This window comes from Macaca nemestrina, chromosome 6 (assembly GCF_043159975.1).
Source record: "Macaca nemestrina isolate mMacNem1 chromosome 6, mMacNem.hap1, whole genome shotgun sequence".
Classification (NCBI taxonomy): domain Eukaryota; kingdom Metazoa; phylum Chordata; class Mammalia; order Primates; family Cercopithecidae; genus Macaca; species Macaca nemestrina.
The window spans coordinates 105967976-105989368 of record NC_092130.1 but is presented as its reverse complement, the minus strand read 5'-3'; the positions used below and the strand labels follow the sequence as shown (position 1 = coordinate 105989368).

The 21393-nt window shown below is 44.5% G+C and overlaps 1 protein-coding gene across 7 annotated transcripts in view; it reads right to left on the bottom strand.

The window, feature by feature from the left end:
- The window catches only part of LOC105475193 (coiled-coil domain containing 125), a 52804-nt gene that overhangs the window by 3910 nt on the left and 27501 nt on the right, over positions 1 to 21393 (bottom strand). For all 7 annotated transcript variants that reach the window (XM_011730271.3, XM_011730274.3, XM_011730270.3 and 4 more), the window contains 5 exons: positions 20195 to 20277; positions 15386 to 15501; positions 10427 to 10534; positions 7783 to 7957; positions 435 to 565 (listed from right to left, as the gene is read on the bottom strand). In XM_011730271.3, the coding sequence (XP_011728573.2) occupies positions 435 to 565; positions 7783 to 7957; positions 10427 to 10534; positions 15386 to 15501; positions 20195 to 20277 (613 nt within the window). The remainder of the gene's footprint in view (positions 1 to 434; positions 566 to 7782; positions 7958 to 10426; positions 10535 to 15385; positions 15502 to 20194; positions 20278 to 21393) is intronic.

Genomic DNA, 21393 nt, shown 5'->3' with positions numbered 1-21393 from the left:
TGAAACTCTGTCTCTACTAAAAAAACACATACAAAATTAACCAGGCATGGTGGTGGGCACCTGCAGTCCCAGATACTCGGGAGGCTGAGGCAGGAAAATCACTTGAACCCAGGAGGTAGAGGTTGCAATGAGCCAAGATTGCGCCACTGCACTCCAGCCTGGGTGACAGAGCGAGACTCTGTCTCAAACAAACAAACAAAAAACAAACATACAAAACAAAACAAAAAAATACACTAACACTAATGAGAGCTGATGAACTAAAAAAAAAAAAAAAAAAAATCTCAAAAAGATCTCATGATGTTTTAAGAAAGTTTACGAATTTGTGTTGGGTCACATTCAAAGCTGTCCTGGGCTGCATGCAGCCCACAGACCGTGGGATGGACAAGCTTGGCTTAATCATAACTTGCAAAATAAAAGCAAGCAAAGACACTAACCAAATCTATGAGCATCTTAAGGACCTCTTGAGGACTGTCCTGGTCTTCCATCCTCGTAGAACTGTTTTCTGAAGGGAGCATACCCAGGAGTCTCTGCCCAAAGGTCTTCTTAATCCTTGGTGATGGAAATCCTAAAATTGAACATGAAAATCCAGCTGAGACATTAAAATATCTTCACTGATATACTTCCAGCAAAAGAGGTAACTTGACCTCTAGGACAAGTGAGTCCAGGAGCACACAGTGGAATGTAGTGGGCAGAGCACGGCCTTCAGAGCCAGGAGCAATGCAGGTGAGAGGCAGCAAGACTGCCGCCCTGCCATGCGGCACAGCCGCCCCTCAGCGCCAGCTGACGCAGAGGCCACACAAGAACGCAGTCCATGTCACTGGATCATCACAGTCTTCAAGAGCAGCCAGAAATGCAGATCTGTCATGACATCTTCCAATTCTAAATGTCAGCCACTAGTCTTATTGTTTGAATACACTAAGCAGACCTAACAAAGCATGTCTGCAGGCCACAGGGGTCTCTGAGCCATGCAAACTCTGCTTCTGAACCGCAAAGACCTGGACTTGAATCCTCATTTAGCCACTTACTAACTGTATGACCTCGGGTGAGTTTTCTCAGCTTGATTTCCTCATCTCTAAAATGAGAATAGTATTACTTTCTCCTCAGGGAACTGTGCCATTAAATAATAAATCACAGGGGCTGGGGAAGGGGAAGTGAGGAGTTACCGTTTCATGGGACAGGGTCTCTGTAAAGAAAGATGAAAATGCTCTGGAGCTGGATGGTGATGAAGGTAACATTACAATGTGAATGTACTTAATGCCACTTAAAAACAGTTCAAATAGTAAACTTCAGATATATCTTACCACCACCAAAACAAAACAAAACAAAAATACCACAATTGTCAAAGGCGCTGCCCAGGTATTAGCATAATAGTTAATATTTCACGTGCTGACATCACTGATGTCCTTCTTCGTCCATTGAAGGGAAGTAATTTGCAGAAGGCACAAAATCTCAGATTGTACAAGGAAAATTTCAAGAATGTTTTTGGAATATTCTCCAAAAGTGGTTTACTGGGAAACTGAGAGCAGATGAGGGGAGATCCCCTTCCCACCAATCCTGACAGACCACAGTGACGAGGGTGGCCCTGACCCCTTCCATGAGGAGCTGTGGCAAACAGAAGTTAGAGAAACTGACACTTTGGTGAGTGGATGAATCTATGTCCCTATTTTCAGTCTAAAAAAAGCAATAGCTCAGTGTGATGGCTCAAGCTGGCAGTCTGGAGGACTGCTTAAGCCCAGGAGTTTAAGACCAAAAAAAAAAAACCCCAAAAGTGAAAAATGAAGAAAGAAAGAAGTATGCTTATAAACTGCTTCTGAAAACTTGTCTAAACTGCCATATCAAAAAGAAAGTTGATATTAAAAGTGTTACTAAACATAAAAATAATCTGTGTTACCCCGCACCTCTTCAGATTACTGAAATATACCAATAAAATGAATTAAAGTCTTGTCACTGAGAAACTGAGAAGGAACTACCGAAACTTGTATAGATTTATAAAAGCTGTGAGAGATTAATCATTTTTTTTTTTTTTTTTTTTTTTGAGATGGAGTTTTGCTCTTGTCGCCCAGGTTGGAGTGCAATGGCGCGATCTTGGCTCACTACAACCTCTGCCTCCTGGGTTCAAACGTTTCTCCTGCCTCAGCCTCCCAAGTAGCTGGGATTACAGGCTTGTGCCACCACACCCAGCTAATTTTGTATTTTAGTAGAGACGGGGTTTCTTCATGTTGGTCAGGCTGGTCTCAAACTCCCGACCTCAGATGATCCGCCCGCCTCGGCCTCCCAAAGTGCTGGGATTACAGGTGTGAGCCACCGCACCCGGCCATCAATTTTTTTTTGAGACAGGGTCTTACTCCATCACCCAGGCTGGACTGCAGTGGTGGGATCATGACTCTGCAGCCTCAGCCTCCCAGGCTCAAGCGGTCCTCCCATTTCAGCCTCCCTAGTAGCTGGGACCATAGGTATATACCACCACGCTTGGCTAATTTTTTTTTTTTTTTAAATACAGACAGGGTCTCCCTATGTTGCCCAGGCTGGTCTCAAACTCCTGAGCTCAAGCAATCCTCCTGCATCAGGCTCCCAAAGCACTGGGATTACAGGCATGAGCCACGATGCCTGGCCTAAATCAATTATTTAAAATTCTGCCTTCAGTCTCTCTCAATGCCTTACTGGAACTCAAATATTGGTAGCAATTCCCCTCTGAATTGTATTTTTTGTGGGAATCTTCCTCAGGTTTGTCAATAGCTGAGTGTGATATTGTAATATAAGAAATATATATTTGGTCTTTGCCCTCAGTTCCTGACATAGAACTCCTAAAATCCTAGTAGATAGGGGTGTTAGGTGAATTTTTTCTCATAGTTGGTCTTTGACCCCAGTTCCTAACACACAATTCCTAAGAGTGTAATTTCCTGAGTGCTAGGAGCATCTGACACGGAGCCCCTAAATCCCTTGGTATTTCCTGGGTAATAGGAGCATCTTTTGTTCTATGAGGTTCTTGGTGGGCTCCTGGATAGCCTCAGGATGGGGGCTGGTTGTCAGGGGAACCAATCTTGTGATTAGAAAGCTGGAACTTTCAGGCCGGACGTGGTGGCTCACGCCTGTAATCCCATCACTTTGGGAGGCCTAGGCGGGTGGATCACAAGGTTAGGAGATCGAGACCATCCTGGCTAACATGGTGAAAACCCGTCTCTACTAAAAATACAAAAAATTAGCTGGGCGTGGTGGCGGGTGCCTGTAGTCCCAGCTATTCAGGAGACTGAGGCAGGAGAACGGCATAAATCCGGGAGGCGGAGCTTGCAGTGAGCCGAGATCGCGCCACTGCACTCCAGCCTGGGCAACAGAGCGAGACTCCATCTCAAAAAAAAAAAAAGAAAAAGAAAGAAAGCTGGAACTTTCAGCCCCAGCCCCCAAACTCCAGGGAAGAGAGAGGGGCTGAAGGTTGAGTCGATCACCAACGGCCAATGATGTACCATGTCCCTGTAATGAAGCCTCCATAGAAACCCAAAAGGGTCTGGGGAGCTTCCAGAGAGCTGAGCATGTGAGGCTCCTGAGGGGTGGTGCGCCAGAGACAGCATCCCTTCCCACATGCCTTGCCCTGTCCATATCTTCATCCGGATGTTCATCTTCATCCTTCGTAAGATCATTTATAATAAACTGGTAAACGGAAGTGGTTCCCGGAGTTCTGTGAGGAGTCCTAGCAAATCAGTGGAGCCTGAAGAGGGTGACGTGGGAGTCCCAGCATACATACAGCCAGTCAGTCAGGAGAGGCGGAGACAACCCCGTGCTTTTGACTGGCATTTGGAGTGCAGGCCACCTTGTGGGACTGAGCCTTTAACCTACGGGATCTGACTCTAACTCCAGGTGGACAGTGGGAGAATTGAAGGAAATGATAGGATACCCAGCTGGTGTGTGGGGAACCCCCACCCTCAACATCTGGTGTCAGAAGCACTGAGCTGAGTGGTGAGTGCTGTGTGAACAGGAAGACACTTTGGTTTCTCCTGTCTCTTACACTGAGAAAATCAGGAATTATGGAACATCAAAGGAACATATTCACAAGTGCTGAAATCAGTATGAATCTAGCTCCTGAGAAAAATGCAGCTTTGTCTATGCTGCACTATCCTAATGGCCAAGCTCCATGCAGGGTGGCAGGCCTTGCATGCTGGTGACAGGGCCTGACTGGCTTTCATAAGACTAAGATTACTTTAACCCTGACTTTCCCCTTTGTCTCTTCTTGTTCTTTTTCTTTTTTTTTTTTTTTTTTTGAGAGGGAGTCTCACTCTGTCACCCAGGCTGGAGTGCGGTGGCGCAATCTTGGCTCACTGCAAGCTCCGCCTCCCGGGTTCACACCATTCTCCTGCCTCAGCCTCCTGAGTAACTGGGACTACAGGCGCGCACCACCACAGCCGGCTAATATTTTGTATTATTTAGTAGAGACGGGGCTTCAATGTGTTAGTCAGGATGGTCTCGATCTCCTGACCTCATGATCCGCCCTTCTCGGCCTCCCAAAGTGCTCGGATTACAGGCGTGAGCCACCGCGCCCGGCCTGTCTCTTCTTTTTCCCGTCACTTTTCTTTCCACTTCTATCAAAACAAACAAATATTTACAATCTGACTTTCTAAGAAGATCTGCCCTCAATTAGCACAAAACACCAGGGCTGTCCTCAAAGAGGAGTTTACAATCCACCTGCTCTCAAGGGCTTGAGAGGAGGTGTCTGAGGAAGATCATCTACACATAGATGTGGTCCATATTCTTAGTATTTTCCACTGATTCCTAAAAGGCTAAATACATGGACCATGTTAGCTTTTTCCCTGGCAAAATCACCTACTCTGGGTTGAACATTAAAGTTGCACCATCGAGATTATTATAGAAAATGACCATATTATCTAAATACATTATTTTGTATTTATTATAAGACACTGTTGGGCAGGTGCAATGGATCACATCTATAATCCCAGCATTTTGGGTGGCCGAGGAGGGAGGACCGCTTGAACCCAGGAGTTTGAGACCAGCCTGGGTAACATAGTGAGACCTCATCTCTACAAACAAATACAACATTTAGCCTGGCATGGTGGCACGTGCCTATAGTCCCAGCTGCTAGGGAGGCTGGGGTGGGAGGATTGCTTGAGCCCATGAGGTAGAGGCTGCAGTGAGTCATGATCACACCACTGCACTCCAGCCTGGGCAACAGGGCAATATCCTGTCTAAAACAAAAAAGAAAGAAGCTAAAACATTGTTGACAATTTAGCCATTATATTTTCTCAAAAGTTTCACGTCAGAAAACATTTTTAGAAATTAATTTCAGGATAATATGAATGACTTTCTCAGAATGAGTGTTATAAAACATTATATTTTCCTGTTTTGCCCTGGCTTCCATCTAATGAACACTCCAAACATGTAGCTTCTATGATCTGCTTTTCCCTACTCTGTAGTTCTGATTTACTGCTTCTATTTCTATCATCCCTCTGCATCACTTCTTACCCTTTCCAGCAAAGAAAAGGAGGAAAGCTTAGTTAACGAAACTAAAATTCGTAACAGCTGACTCCTACATGATTAGTAATATATACTGTTTGAAAACAAATATTTCAAACAAAATGGCTATCTACTATAAAGGTTTCATTTTATGATGATGATTATTATTTTTTGAGATACAGTCTCTCGCTCTGTCACCCAGGCTGGAGTACAGTGGGGCGATCTTGGCTCACTGCAACCTCTGTCTCCCAGGTTCAAGTGATTCTCCTGCCTCAGCTTCCCGAGTAGCTGGGATTACAGGTGAGTGCCATCATGCCCAGCTAATTTTTGTATTATTTATTTATTTATTTATTTTGAGACAGAGTCTCACTCTGTCGCCCAGGCTGGAGTGAAGTGGCGTGATCTTGGCTCACTGCAAGCTCTGCCTCCCGGGTTCACACCATTCTCCTGCCTCAGCCTCCTGTGTAGCTGGGGCTAAAGGTGTCTGCCACCATGCCCGGCTAATTTTTTGTACTTTTAGTAGAGACAGAGTTTCACCATGTTAGTCAGGATGGTCTCTATCTCCTGGCCTCGTGATCCACATGCTTCGGCCTCCCAAGTGCTGGGATTACAGGTGTAAGCCACCGTGCCCGGCCTAATGTTTGTATTTTTAGTAGAGATGGGGTTTCTCTATGTTGGCCAGGCTGGTCTCGAACTCCTGACCTCAGGTAATCTGCCCGTCTCAGTCTGCCAAAGTGCTTGGATTACAGGTGTGAGCCACCGTGCATGGCCAGGTTTCTTTTTTTATTTTTTATTTTTTTGAGACAGTTTTGCTCCTTACCCCAGGCTGGAGTGCAGTAGTACAATCTTGGCTCACCACAACCTCTACTTGCCAGGTTCAAGCGATTCTCCTGCCTCAGCCTCCCAAGTAGCTGGGACTACAGGCACCTGCCACCACACCCAGCTAATTTTTGTATTTTTAGTAGAGGCAGGGTTTCACCATGTTGGCTGGGCTAGTCTCAAACTCCTGACCTCAAATGATCCACCCACTTCAGCCTCCCAAAGTGCTGGTGTGAGCCACTGCGCCCGGCCAGGTTTCATTTTAAATATTTTCTATGATGGTGTTCCCTTAAGATCATTTTAAATATTACGATATGTGTATTAGTCTTTCTAAATTCATCTGAATATAAGAGATATTAGAATTAGAATTATAGATCTGACAGATAAGAAAATATTTAGAAATACAGTCATCCTAGAAGTTTTCTACAAAACATTTAAAATTCTTATAAACTTCACTTGACTCTTTCTCAACTGATAAATGGTTTCAAATTATAATTTGAATTTTAAATTGAAGCAATATGAATTCTACAGAATACTGATAAATAAAAATTGATATCAACTAAGAGAAACTAAGATTTCTAAAAAATAACAGCTACTTTGTTTATACTGGAAGATCTACTTCATTTCTCTCATGCTATTTTAATATATTTTTTAATACATGGATATAATAATACTCAATTGATCATTAACTTTTTTTTTTGAGATGGAGTGTCATCGTGCCAGTGCAGTGGCACAATCTCAGCTCACTGCAACCTCTGCCTCCTGGGTTCAAGTGATTCTCCTGCCTCAGCCTCCTAAGCAGCTGGCATTATAGGCGTGTGCTACCACACCCGGCTAATTTTTGTGTTGTTAGTAGAAATGGAGTTTTGTCATGTTGGCCAGGCTGTTCTTGAACTCCTGACCTCAGGTGATCCACCCTCCTCAGCCTCTCAAAGTGCTGGGATTACAGACGTGAGCTACCGCACCCGGCCTGGCCATAAACTTTTGATGGGCTCATGAACCAAAACCTAAGCCTAAATTTCTGCTTCATTTTTTCTAAGAATATTTTACTAATTTGTCCAACCTAAGGTTTTTCCTGTACTCCTCAATTTCCTTCTCAGAAGCATACATTTCAATAAAGTTTAATTAGATAAATCCATTTAATGTCATGTTTCAATGACATTTTTCACATTACTTCCTTCTTGGCAGTCTCCCTTTAATCACCGAGCACTTTTATTTTAAAGTTTTTGCACTAAACATGGTCTTATTTAAATGAAACAGAAGAGTACTAGAAAAGGGATATTCCTGTTATGTTATGGTTTGTGGATTCCAGTAGTTCATCTGCACATGTAATATCCAATGACTCCTTTTTTCCATAGTTGCTAAATATTTAAGTAAACCATAACCATATGTGAAGTTTCAATTATATTTGCCCACACTGGATTAAGTGTGCTTTATCAACTTGTATTATAAACAAAACAACTAAAATTACACCTACTTATTGCCATTATAATTCATAGTTACCATCCTCTTTAAGGTGCTTCCAATTCATCCATTTTGTTGCTTTTTTACACATTTTAGCCATTTGTGTCAATTGTAGTGCCTGGTCATTTTTTCTCATTAATTGTTGCTCAAATGCAATTCTGAAAGAATCTGCCATCATGTAAGCTTCTTCTTTACTCTTCTGCAAAAGTTCCAACTGGTTTTGAAAGAAAGTTTGGGAGGTGTTAGAGGCAAAACCAGAGCAATTCTTGCTGAATCAAATTAACACATGCAATCTCCCCGCCTAGCACTGGTCTATTGCCTGTGTTTGATCTAGTTTATCTGCTTACACTAATTAATACTTGCTACTTCTGCAGCAGCAATTTACTCTGATCCAGATTATCAGCAGTTTCCCTTGTGATGCCTGTCAACTGCCTGGTAATCTAACCCCTGGACCTCACTACCCCACGCAGGCCCTGTGTGTGTGTCCTGCTAAGTCCTTGGAGAAAGGGCCCAGCATGAAAGATAGGAGGATGCCAAAGGCTGCATTTCAACTCAGCTTTGGCCATTCCAGACCACAACACTGAAAATAATGATGAATACCACCTTTCAAATACTTCTCATAGATGACCTTGACTTTGATCAATGTAATCTCATGTTTTTCTTTTTCTTTTCTTCTACTTTCTCCTTCTCCTTCTTCTTCTTTTTTTCTTTTTAACGGAGACTTGCTCTGTCACCCAGGCTGGAGTACAGTGTCACGATCTCAGCTCACTGCAACCTCCGCCTCCTGGGTTCAAGCAATTCTCCTGCCTCAGTCTCCCGAGGAGCTGGGACTACAGGCACATGTTGCCATGCCTGGCTAATTTTTTGTATTTTAGTAGAGATGGGGTTTCACTGTGTTGCCCAGGCTGGTCTCGAACTCCTGAGCTCAGGCAATCCGCCTGCCTCAGCCTCCCAAAGTGCTGGGTTTACAGGCATAAGCCACCACGCCCGGCCTTTTTTTGTTTTTGTTTTTGAGACAGGCTCTCTCACTCTGTCACCCAGGCTAGAGTGCACTGGTGTGAACATAGCTCACTGTAACTGTGACGTCTTAGGCTCAAGTGATTCTCCCACCTCGGCCTCCCAAAGTGCTGGGATTACAGGCGTAACCCATTGTCCCCTCATGTTTTTCTTAATGAATGGCTACTGTCCAACTGTTGGCTTTCCTATATACTTTAAAGACTTTATTTTGGCTGGGCATGGTGGCTCATACCTGTAATCCCAGCACTTTGGGAGGCCGAGGCGGGAGGATCATGAGGTCAGGAGTTCAAGACCAGCCTGGCCAACACAGTGAAAGCCCATCTCTACTAAAAATACAAAAATTAGCCGGGAGTGGTGGCAGGCGCCTGTAAGCCCAGCTACTCAGGAGCCTGAGGCAGAGAATCACCTGAACCCAGGAGGCGGAGGTTGCAGTGAGCCGAGATTGCACCACTACATTCCAGCCTGGGCGAGAGAGTGAGACTCCGTCTTAAAAAAAACAAAAAAAACAAAAAAACCACGTTAATTTTTAAAAATTTAATTGTGTCCTATTTTATTCTATTTTAAGTTCTAGGATACAGGTGCAGGATGCAGGTTTGTTACCTAGGTAAACGCGTGCCATGGTGGTTTGCCACGCCTAAGGACTTTAAATTCCATACCTTCAATAAAGGTAAAACATTTTAGAATTATGGTCTATGTACTACTGTATGTATACGTAAAGATCAAATATAATGGCAGCTATCATTTGAATTAATGTCTGGCATGTTCCTGGTGCTGTGCTAAACATGTTATGTCTATTTCCTCACAAAAACCATCCAAGGTAGTTATTACCCTCTACTTAACATAGTAGGAAAACTGAGACCTACCCTGTCCAAAGCCACACAGCTACTAAATGGTGGAGCAAAGATGCAAACCTAGGTCTGGCTGGTACAAAGGTTCCTTTCACTGTGCTTTGCTGCTGCTGTTCAAATACACTCCATGCTTATCTCTCCATTAATCAGTGTTGCTGATCCTAGTGATTTGAAGCATAAATGTACATTTTCCTTCTATTATATAGTAATTTTAGGGCCATGTACAGATGAGAACAATATAAATTTTAGGAATATTAATTATACACTTAGGCAAACGACTTCAGGCTTCAAATATCATGCCAAGTACTTTTTTTTTTTTTTTTTTTTTTTTTTGGAGAAGGAGTTTCGCTCTTGTTGCCTAGGCTGGAGTGCAGTGGTGTAATCTCGGCTCACTGCAACCTTTGCCTCCCCAGTTCAAGGGATTCTCCTGCCTCAGCCTCCCAAGTAGCTGGGATTACAGGTGCCTGCCAACACACCTGGCTAATTTTTTGTGTTTTTAGTAGAGACATGGTTTCACCATGTTGGCCAGGCTGGTCTTAAACTCCTGACCTCAGGTGATCTGCCTGCCTTAGCCTCCCAAAGTGCTGGGATTACAGACGTGAGCCCCTGCACCCTGTCCCAAGTACTATTAATATTTGTATTTTGGAACCAGGTAAACAAAATCCAGTTGATAAGCTGATGCTATCACATAAAAACTAAGCATAAGTTCCATAGTCAATAACTACTAAAATGAAGTTAATTATTGCAAACATGTCCATTTATGCTGCTATTAACAGAGAAACAAAACTAAAGCTTTTGCTGTTGCGATAATGCAATACCTCTTGTTTGAGCTGAAGAAGCAGTTTCCGAGTGGACGCTGCCATTCTGGCACAAGAACAGGGGCTCCCTCCGGGCCCATGACAAAGGCAGGCTCCGAGGACTGCAAGCTTTGGATTGAAAAACATTGCTCCTGTTACTAAGTGTTGCACTGTTTTAGCCGCACACAAACACGGGGGCATTTATGCACATACCCATGCACACTACTACTCAGGCATCTGATCCAAAAAAACTGGAAAGAAAAAAAAAATAGAAGAAAGCTGAGACTGGGATCTTAGAATACAAATGGAAATTAACTACAAACAACGAAAAGAATGTCATGATTTGGAACACAGAAGGGAATTTCACTTTCCTTCATCTCACTCTTAAAACCTTTAATCCTGGCACCACTCTCCTATAGGTCTGAGTCCTTGGCAGGAGTTTAGCCTAACAATATGGTTAACACTAACATCCACAGCACACCTTTCCTGTGACAGTGGCCCTGATGCCCGGCATTCACTACTGCCAATTTCCTCTAAGGAGAGTCATTTACTCAGAAATGCCAAGGGAATTTAAATATATCAATGAGAAAAACAGTCATCCCTCCACTCCTAAAAAAATTTCTTTAAATATGATTCATTCCTGTGTAGAAGAATAGAACTTTAGCACCATCCAAACTTATGCCAAGGATGAAGTTAAGCCCTGGAGACTGAGTCAGGCAGCATGTTTGAAATTCTGCTTCTAGGCCGGGCGCGGTGGCTCAAGCCTGTAATCCCAGCACTTTGGGAGGCCGAGATGGGCGGATCACGAGGTCAGGAGATCGAGACCATCCTGGCTAACACGGTGAAACCCCGTCTCTACTAAGAAATACAAAAAATAGCCGGGCGAGGTGGCAGCGCCTGTAGTCCCAGCTACTCGGGAGGCTGAGGCTGGAGAATGGCGTGAACCCGGGAGGCGGAGCTTGCAGTGAGCTGAGATCTGGCCACTGCACTCCAGCCTGGGCTACAGAGCGAGACTCCGTCTCAAAAAAAAAAAAAAAAAAAAAAAAGAAATTCTGCTTCTAGATTAGAGTAACCCTCTTCCTTGTTGCTCTCGTTCTGTAAATGAGGAGGAGAGACCAGAGACCAGACCTTTCTGCTTCCATCACTGACCTCTGTTATAGATTAGCTGTCTTATTTTCCTATACCTAACTCAGACTAGATGACTTCCAAATGAACCCCAGGGCTGTTACATTTTCAGTGTGGAATGTTAAATATACCTTCCCCAAAAGAAAACAATCACCTCAACTAATAAGATCTCTGTAACTATGCACTAAACCATAGCATCAAAAGATGTTGGAATTCTGTTAAACTTCCCTAAACATTGTCCATATAAGCCAGCCCAAACTTCTACACTTTAGAACACCAGCTGGTTTTTATGTTTTTTTTTTTTTGAGACAGAGTCTCGCTCTGTCACCCAGGCTGGAGTGCAGTGGCACAATCTCAGCTCACTGCAAGCTCCACCTCCCGGGTTCACACCATTGTCCTGCCTCAGCCTCCCGAGTAGCTGGGACTACAGGCGCCCGCCACCATGCCCGGCGAATTTTTTTAGTAGAGACGGGGTTTCACCTTGTTAGCCAGGATGGTCTCGATCTCCCAACCTCGTGATCTGCCTACCTTGGCCTCCCAAAGTGCTGGGATTACAGGCGTGAGCCACCACGCCCGGCCTAAAACACTGACTTCTTTGGAATCTGTGCCTCCCTGGGTGATCCATCCTCAACTTTTGTGCTTGAATAAACTCTTTAAACTAGATTCTGGCCAGGCGTGGTGGCTCATGCCTGTAATCCCAGCACTTTGGCAAGCCAAGGCAGGTGGATGACCTGAGGTCAGGAGTTCGACACCAGCCTGACCAACATGGTGAAACCCCATCTCTACTGAAAATATAAAAATTAGCCAGGCGTGGTGGCTCATGCCTGTAATCCCAGCTACTTGGGAGGCTGAGGCAGGAGAATCGCTTGAACTCAGGAAGCAGAGGTTGCAGTGAGCTGAAACCGTGCATTGCACTCCACCCTGGGCAACAAGAGTGAAACTCTGTCACAAAAATAAATAAATAATAGATTCTGATCCCTTTGATTATTTTTGGTTGACACTTGGTTGACCACTGTAGTTTGAAGAAAAGTAGTATAATAATTTTACTTTTTAAAACTCCACTTTAAAAGCTAACCACAAGTGGGCCAGGCATGGTGGCTCATGCCTGTAATCTCTGCACTTTGGGAGGCTGAGGCGGGTGTATCACCTGAGTTCAGGAGTTCGAGACCAGCCTGATCAACATGGTGAAACACCACCTCTACTAAAAAATATAAAAATTAGCTGGGCATGGTGGTGGGTGCCTGTAATCCCAGCTACTCGGAAGGCTGAGGCAGGAGAATCGCTTGAACCCGGGAGGTGGAGGTTGCAGTGAGCTGAGATTGTACCATTGTACTCCAGCCTGGGCAACAGAGCAAGACTCCGTCTCAAACAGAAAGCTAACCACAAATACTTTCCCAACATATTCCAGTATGTACCAATTTCACAGGGGCATCATACAACATAGTGCACCATATATTTTATTTTATTCTTATTTATTTATTTTTGAGACGGAATCTCGCTCTGTCACCTAGGCTGGAGTGCAGTGGTGCAATCTCAGCTCCCTGCACCTTCTGCCTCCCAAGTTCAAGCTGAGATTATAGGCATGTGCCAACATACCCAGCTAATTTTTTTGTTGTTGTTATATTTTTAGTAGAGATGGGGTTTCACCATGGTGGTCAGGCTGGTCTCGAATCCCTGACCTCAAATGATCCACCTGCCTCAGCCTCCCAAAATGCTGGGATTATAGGTATGAGCCACTGCAGCCAGCCTGTGCCATATTTATTTACTTATTTATTTATTTTTTTGAGAGGGAGTTTTGCTCTTGTTGCCCAGGCTGGAGTGCAATGGCGTGATCACGGCTCACCGCAACCTCAGTCTCCCAGGTTCAAGCAATTCTCCTGCCTCAGCCTCCCAAGTAGCTGGGATTAAAGGCATGCGCCACCACACCAGGCTAATTTTGTATTTTTAGTGAAGACGGGGTTTCTCCATGTTGGTCAGGCTGGTCTCAAACTCCTGACCTCAGGTGATCTGCCTGCCTCTGCCTCCCAAAGTGCTGGGATTACAGACATGAGCCACTGCGCCCGGCCCATATATTTTAAAGTTTCATATGGGCTAGGTGTGGTGGCTCACACCTGTAATCCCAGCACTTTGGGAGGCAGAGGCAGGCAGATAGCTTGAGCCCAGGAGTTTGAGACCAGCCTGGGCAACATGAGACCTTGTCTCTACAAAAAAAAAGAAAAAAAATTAGCTGGGTGTGATAGTGGTGTGCACCCATAGTCCCAGCTATTTGGGAGGCTGAGGTCAGAGGATCACCTGAGCCCAGGAGGTCTAAGCTGCAGAGAGCCATGATTGTGCCACTGTACTCCAGCCTGAGCTACAGAGTGAGGCCCTGTCTCAAAAACAAAACAAAACCAAAAAAAAAAAAAATTAAAGTTTTGTGTGGAATTTACTATAAAATTGTTATCTAAGCATCTTCCTGTTGCTGTACATTTCACATGGATGAGCTGACATAAAATATAATCCTATTTTAGAGGCTTTTCAGAGAGTAAAATTCCACTGCCTCCCTTAGTGTAAAGGCCATTTCAGAACATTCTTTCTCACATCAGCGATAACCGTGAGGCACGGGGTGAGCTTTCAGTTGAGCTGAATGTACAAATGGTGGATCTGTGGCAGAAAGGTCTTTTCCCTTTTCATTTTCCTACTCCTGATAACCGCCCATGCCTAAGTTGCCAAAAGCAAGCAAGACCTGGGAAGGGCCAATATAAATCATGACAGGTTTCGGCCAGGACCCCTGACTCCCAGTGCTACTTCTTACCTCAGTGCTCCCTCATCAGCTGGGTCAGGGCCCTTGTTCCTGCCTGGCTGGAGGTAAGGCTGGCCCACAGTCTACTCAAGAGTATCATAAAACACCCTGTCCCTAAACTTTCTTTAAGCTGTTTCTTGTATTTTTTTTTTTTTTTCTTTTTGCTATTACACTAGTTTTCCACCCATGGCAGCAGAACAGGGTGTTCAAAAGCGCAGACTCTAAGCTCAGTCTACAGGCTGCAAATCCCAGCTCCACGACACACTAGCTGTGCGGCACCAGGCAAATTACTTAACCCCTCAATGCCTCTGTTACCTCATTTGTGAAGTGGGGATTATAACAGTACCCACTTTATAGGGTAGTTGTGTGGACTAAATATATCAATGTATGTAAAGCACTTAGAACATCATCTAAACTTGTTCAGGACTTTGCAGGTATTTGCTATTATTATTACCAATTTTTCCTAAGTTCTACAATAAGTGCATGGCTGCCCCCTCTCACTCTACTGCTCCATTATTTTTGTATGAGTCCCAGGCCCCTTCTGACCTCATTAGCCAAACTCCCACATTGCCAGCCATTGGCATTGCACCAGCAGATTTTTGTTCTGAACCTGGCTTTACCACAGATTGACCTTGCCACCTCAGGAAAGTAACTGAACTAATTTGAGCCTTAGTTTCCTCTTCTCTAAAATGGGGATAACACCTGCTTTGCAGCCCTCACAAGACTCCAATGAAGATCAGATACAACAATGTGTACGAAAGCACTCAAATGGTAAGCCCCGACCCAGGTGTGAGACATTACCAACACAGCTTCTGCTAGGACCGTAAAGATAAGAAATAAATGGGGCAGAAGTGGCCAGCACATGCCCTCATGTCCAAGAATGTCCTGTATGAAGGGCATGGAACCAGCAAGACTGGAAGAGCCGACCTGGGCAAACCCAGGGGCCTCTCTCACTCTCATCCTCAAATTGCTAAGTATGTGCTATCCTAGAACGTGTACACAAAGGCAATGGGGCAAAGAAAAGGGAAGTAGAAAATGTCCCTTGTGTCCAGCTTTTCCACATGCTTACCTACCTCAAGACCTGAAGCCTCTGCAAAGCCACTTCTATCACAGCACATGTTTTCCTGAGCCATCTTCTGCTGTTTGATATCAAGCATGGCAAGGGCCTCCAAATACTGTTGATTCAAAACTAGGAAGGGCCATATGAGAAAATATTCATTATGAAGCCTAACTCCAGCCTTATCCAATCTAGTTACCCCAACATCACATATTCATTTCGTACAAGCAGTACACTACCCACAAGATCTGGCTCCATTCAGAAAACCTATCTGATAGAATAGTGAGTATCATGTAAGATCATATATATATGTAATACTAGATGAGATGATGTCATTTCCATGTATGGAAAAGCATCTTAACTTTGCAACTGAAGTCGGATTCCTATTTCCTCTTGGAAACTTTGAAGGATTTTCCAAAAGGGAATGTGTAAAAGCAAATTATTCAGAGACTTTATGGTTAGTGAGAAAACTGGATGGTGAGATCTCATATATTGTATTCCTGTCAGACATACCAGCTATCCAAGCTCTATCAGGTTTTTGTTTTAGGAGTTTTCACAAGAAGATCTCAAAGCAAACATTTAGAACAAGAGGGGTCCTGCTGTCTACTGGGGAGCAGAAAACAGTCTTTTCCCCGTCACTGCAGGGTGGAGTGTAGGACAGAAGGGGAGGACTTGTGATTGTGAGCAGCTTCTGTCCTGAACTTATCTAACACAGGAGGCATCCTTATCAGCTGGAGTCCCTGGTGCTGAGAAGCACCAGCTGTGTGTGCAGATTTCAGCTGGAGGCATTTATACGACTCAGCTAAGACACAGCATAAAGTGCTGCTCTCAGCCCCAGGACCTAATTTAGAGCTTTTTTTGTCCTTTTCTTCTTTTTTTCCTTTCTTTTCTTTGTTTAAGAGACAGGGTCTTGCTCTGTCACCCAGGCTGGAGTGCAGTGGTCCAATCATAGCTCACTGCAACTTCAAACTCCTGGGCTCCAGGGATCCTCTCACCTTCACCTCCCAAGTAGCCAGGAAGTTGCAGTGAGGCGAGATTGCACCACTGCACTCCAGCCTGGGCGACAGAGCAAGACTCCCTCTCCAAAAAAAGCCAGGTGCATGCTACCATGCCTGGCTAATTTTTGTTTATTTTTTGTAGAGGAGAAGTCTCGTTATGTTGCCCAAGTTGGTCTAGGACTCCTGGCCTCAAGCTATCCTCTCCCCTTGGCCTCCCATAGCACTGGCATTACAGGCATGAGCAACAGTGCCTGGCTTGTGTTTTGTCCTCTTCAAGCCACCTCTTTAATTTCTTTTTTTTTTTTTTTTTTTTTTTTGAGACAGAGTCTCACTCTGTCGCCCGGGCTGGAGTGCAGTGGCCGGATCTCAGCTCACTGCAAGCTCCGCCTCCCGGGTTCACGCCATTCTCCTGCCTCAGCCTCCCGAGTAGCTGGGACTACAGGCGCCCACCACCGCGCCCGGCTAATTTTTTGTATTTTTTAGTAGAGACGGGGTTTCACCGTGTTAACCAGGATGGTCTCAATCTCCTGACCTCGTGATCCGCCCGTCTCGGCCTCCCAAAGTGCTGGGATTACAGGCTTGAGCCACCGCGCCCGGCCAACCTCTTTAATTTCTGCTAAGAAGAAAGAACTAGCCTCTTCTCTAAGTTTTTAGGGCTGGGTGCAGGGGCTCACATCTGTGATCCCAGCACTTTTGGAGGCAAAGGTGGGAGGATTGCTTGAGCCCAGGAGTTGAGCCCTCACAAAGTGAGGCACCCCCATCTCTACAAAATTTTTTTTTTAATGTTGCACTTTGGGAGGCCGAGGCAGGCGGATCACGTGAGGTCAGGAGTTCAAGACCAGCCTGGTCAACATGGTGAAACCCCGTCTCTACAAAAAGACAAAAATATTAGCTGGGCATGATGGCAGGTGCCTATAATCCCAGCTACGTGGGAGGCCAAGGTGGAAGAATCACTTGAACCCGGGAGGAGGTTGCAGTGAGGTGAGATTGCACCACTGCACTCCAGCCTGGGTGACAAGAGTGCGACTCCATCTAAAAAAAAAAAAAAAAAAAAAAAAAAAAAATATATATATATATATATATATATATATATATATATATATATATATAAAATCTGGGCATGGTGGTGGGTGTCTGCAATCCCAGCTACTCAGGAAGTGGAGGCAGGAGAATCACTTGAACCTGGGAGGCGGAGGTCATAGTGAGCTAAGATTGTGCCACTGCACTCCAGTCTGGGTGACAGAGTGAGATTCTGTCTCAAAATAATAATAATAATAATAATATACTTTTTAATTAGCTGGACATGGTGGAACACGCCTGTAGTACCAGCAACTTGGGAGGCTGAGGTGGGAGGATCTCTTGAGCCCAGAAAGTGGAGGTTGCAGTGAACTGAGATTGTGTTACTGTGCTCCAAACTGGGCAACAGAGCAAGACCCTGTGTGAAAATAAATAAATAAATAAATAAATAAATAAATAAATAAATAAATAAATAAAATATGTAAAAAGTTAACATCATGTCAGACACAGTGACTCACGCCTGTAATCCCAGCACTTTGGGAGGCCAAGATGGGTGGATCATTTGAGGTCAGGAGTTTGAGACCAGCCTGGCCAACATGGTGAAACCCTGCCTCTACTAAATATACAAAAATTAGCCAGGCATGGTGGTGGGCACCTGTAGTCCCAGCTACTCGGGAGGCTGAGGCAGGAGGATCGCTTGAACTGGGAGGTGGAGGTTGCAGTAAGCTGAGATGGCACCACTGCACTCCAGCCTGGGCAACAGAGTGAGATTCCGTCTCAAAAAATAAAAGGCTAGGTGCGGTGGCTCACGCCTGTAATCCCAGCACTTTGGGAGGCCGAGGCAGGCAGATCACGAGGTCAGGAAATTGAGACCGTCCTGGCCAAAATGGTGAAACCCCCATCTCTACTAAAAATACAAAAATTAGCTGGGCATGGTGGCGTGCACCTGTAATCCCAGCTATTCAGGAGGCTGAGTCAGAAGAATTGCTTGAACCCAGGAGGTGGAGGTTGCAGTGAGCCAAGATTGAGCCACTGCACTCCAGCCTGGCGACAGAGTGAGACTCCATCTCAAAAAAAAAAAAAAAAAAAGGTAACATCAACTATCTTAGTATCCTTGCATCACTTTCATCATAAGGTAGACCATTATATAAGAGATATATAACATACAAATTATACACACACATATATATATATATCATTTCTACTTAGGTTCTTCAAATATCAGGTGCTCTATCATTTTGCTTCAAGTGAAAACTAAATAAAAAGGAGAAAATGGTGAGAAATTGCTTAATGGGTATGAGATTTTACTTTGGAGTACTGGAACTGTCTGGAACTAGACAGAGGTGGTGGTTAGGCAACTTTGTGAAAGCCACTGAATTGCTGATTTATTTTCTCGAGACAGAGTTTCGCTCTGTCACCCAAGCTGCAGTGCAGTGGCACAATCACTGCTCACTGCAGCCTCAACCTCCTGGGCTCCAGCAATCCTCCCACTTCAGCCTCCCAAGTAGCTGGGACTACAGGCCAGTGCCACCACATCTGGCTAATTTTGGTTTTTCTGTTGTTATTTGTTCAGTTTTTTTGTTTGTTTGTTTGTTTTTGAGACGGAGTCTCGCTCTGTCGCCCAGGCTGGAGTGCAGTGGTACAATCTCAGCTCACTGCAAGCTCCGCCTCCCGGGTTCCAGCAATTCTCCTGCCTCAGCCCCCCGAGTAGCTGGGACTACAGGTGCCCGCCACCATGCCCGGCTAATTTTTTATATTTTTAGCAGAGATGGGGTTTCACTGTGTTAGCTAGGATGGTCTCGATCTCCTGACCTCGTGATCCGTCCACCTCAGCCTCCCAAAGTACTGGGATTACAGGTGTGAGCCACGACACCCGGCCTGTTTGTTTAATAGAAACAAGATTTTGCAGGCCGGGCGCGGTGGCTCATGCCTGTAATCCCAACACTTTGGGAGGCTGAGGTGGGCGGATCACGAGGTCAGGAGATCGAGACCATCCTGTCTAACCCGGTGAAACCCCGTCTCTGCTAAAAATATAAAAAATTAGCCAGGCATGGTGGTGGGCGCCTGTAGTCCCAGCTACTTGGGAAGCTGAGGCAGGGGAATGGCGCGAACCTGGGAGGCGGAGGTTGCAGTGAGCCATGATTGCGCCACTGCACTCCAGCCTGGGCGACAGAGTGAGACTCTGTCTCAAAAAAAAAAAAAAAGAAACAAGGTTTTGCTATGTTGCCCAGGCTGGCCTCAAATTCCTAAGCTCAAGGTATCCTCCTGCCTTGGCCTCACAAAGTTCTGGGATTACAGGCATGAGTCACTGTGCCTGGCAAGAATTGTTCACTTTTTTTTTTTTTTTTAATAGATGGAGTCTGACTCTGTTGTCCAGGCTGGAGTGCAGAGGCACAATCTTGGGTCACTGCAACCTCCACCTCCAGAGTAAAAACGATTTGCCTGCCTCAGCCTAATGAGTAGTTGGGACTACAGGTGTGCACCACCATGCCTGGCTAATTTTTGTATTTTTGGTAGAAATTGAGTTTCATCATGTTGGCCAGGCTGGTCTTGAACTCCTGACCTCAGATGATCTGCCCGCTTTGGCCTCCCAAAGTGCCGGGATTACAAGTGTGAGCTACTGCACCCAGCCAGGAACTGTTCACTTTTAAATAGTTTCATGTTGTGTGAATTTCACCTTGATAAATGTTCTTAAATTTAAAAAACCTAAATGATACATTTATTCCATTATGCTTAATGTATATTATTTCAAAATACTAGCATGTTATCTTTATTGATACATGTGCTCTTAATACAAAAATCATCATTACCTGCATTGTCAGACTTTAGCATTTTAATTTCTTCTGTTTTCACTTTCAAATTCTCTTTGAGGACTGCATTTTCACAGTTTAGCCTGGAAAAAAGTAGCCTTCAAATAACTAAAACATTAAAACTTCCTTGCTGAGTGAGAATATTTTTATTGCCATAATTGGAACACAAAAATCTAAATATAGTTTTTCCTACTTCAAAATAGTCTGGAATTTACATGTATCACAAAAATAAAAACAATTTAAAGGAATGTGGTAAGTTTTTTTTTTTTTTTTTTGAGATGGAGTCTCACTCGTGTCATCCAGGCCGGAGTGCAGTGGCGCAATCTCAGCTCACTGCAACCTCCACCTCTTGGGTTCAAGTGATTCTCCTGCCTCAGCCTCCCAAATAGATGGGATTATAGGTGTCTGCCACCACACTCAGCTAATTTTTGTATTTTTAGTAGAGACGGGGTTTCACCATGTTGGCCAGGCTGGTCTCAAACTCCTGACTTCAAGTGATCAGCCCGCCTCAGCCTCCCAAAGGGCTGGGATTACAGTTGTGAGCCATAATGCCGAGCCAAGATTTTAAACATACTCCTTTTTTTCTTTTTGAGACAGAGTCTCGCTCTTTTACCTAGGCTGGAGTGCAGTCGTGTGATTTCGGCTCACTGCAACCTCTGCCTCCCAGGTTCAAGTGATTCTCCTGCCTCAGCCTCCTGAGTAACTAGGATTAGAGGCACCTGCCACACCTGGCTAATTTTCATATTTTAGTAGAAAAGTGGTTTCACCACGTTGGCCGGGTTGATCTCAAACTCCTGACTTCAAGTGATCTGCCTGCCTCGGCCTCCCAAAGTGCTGGGATTACAGGCGTGAGCCACCGCACCCAGCCTAAACATACTCTTAACCCTTCTTAGTTGAGACATAATCAGAACCAGAAATATTTCTAAGCCATCCATTTTGCATACTCATTCTCTTTACTTAATAACCATTTGAGTATCAACTATATGCTTAGGTCACCTTCAGAAACGTATATACATAGGTCTTCATGTAAACTATGGACTTCGGGTAATAATGATGTATCAACATTGGTTATAAATAATGTACCATTCTGGTGGGGGATGTTGTTAGTGGGGGAGGCTGTGTACATGAGAGATCCCTGTACCTTCTGCTCAATTTTGCTGTGAATCTATAACTGCTCTAAACAACAACAACAACAACAA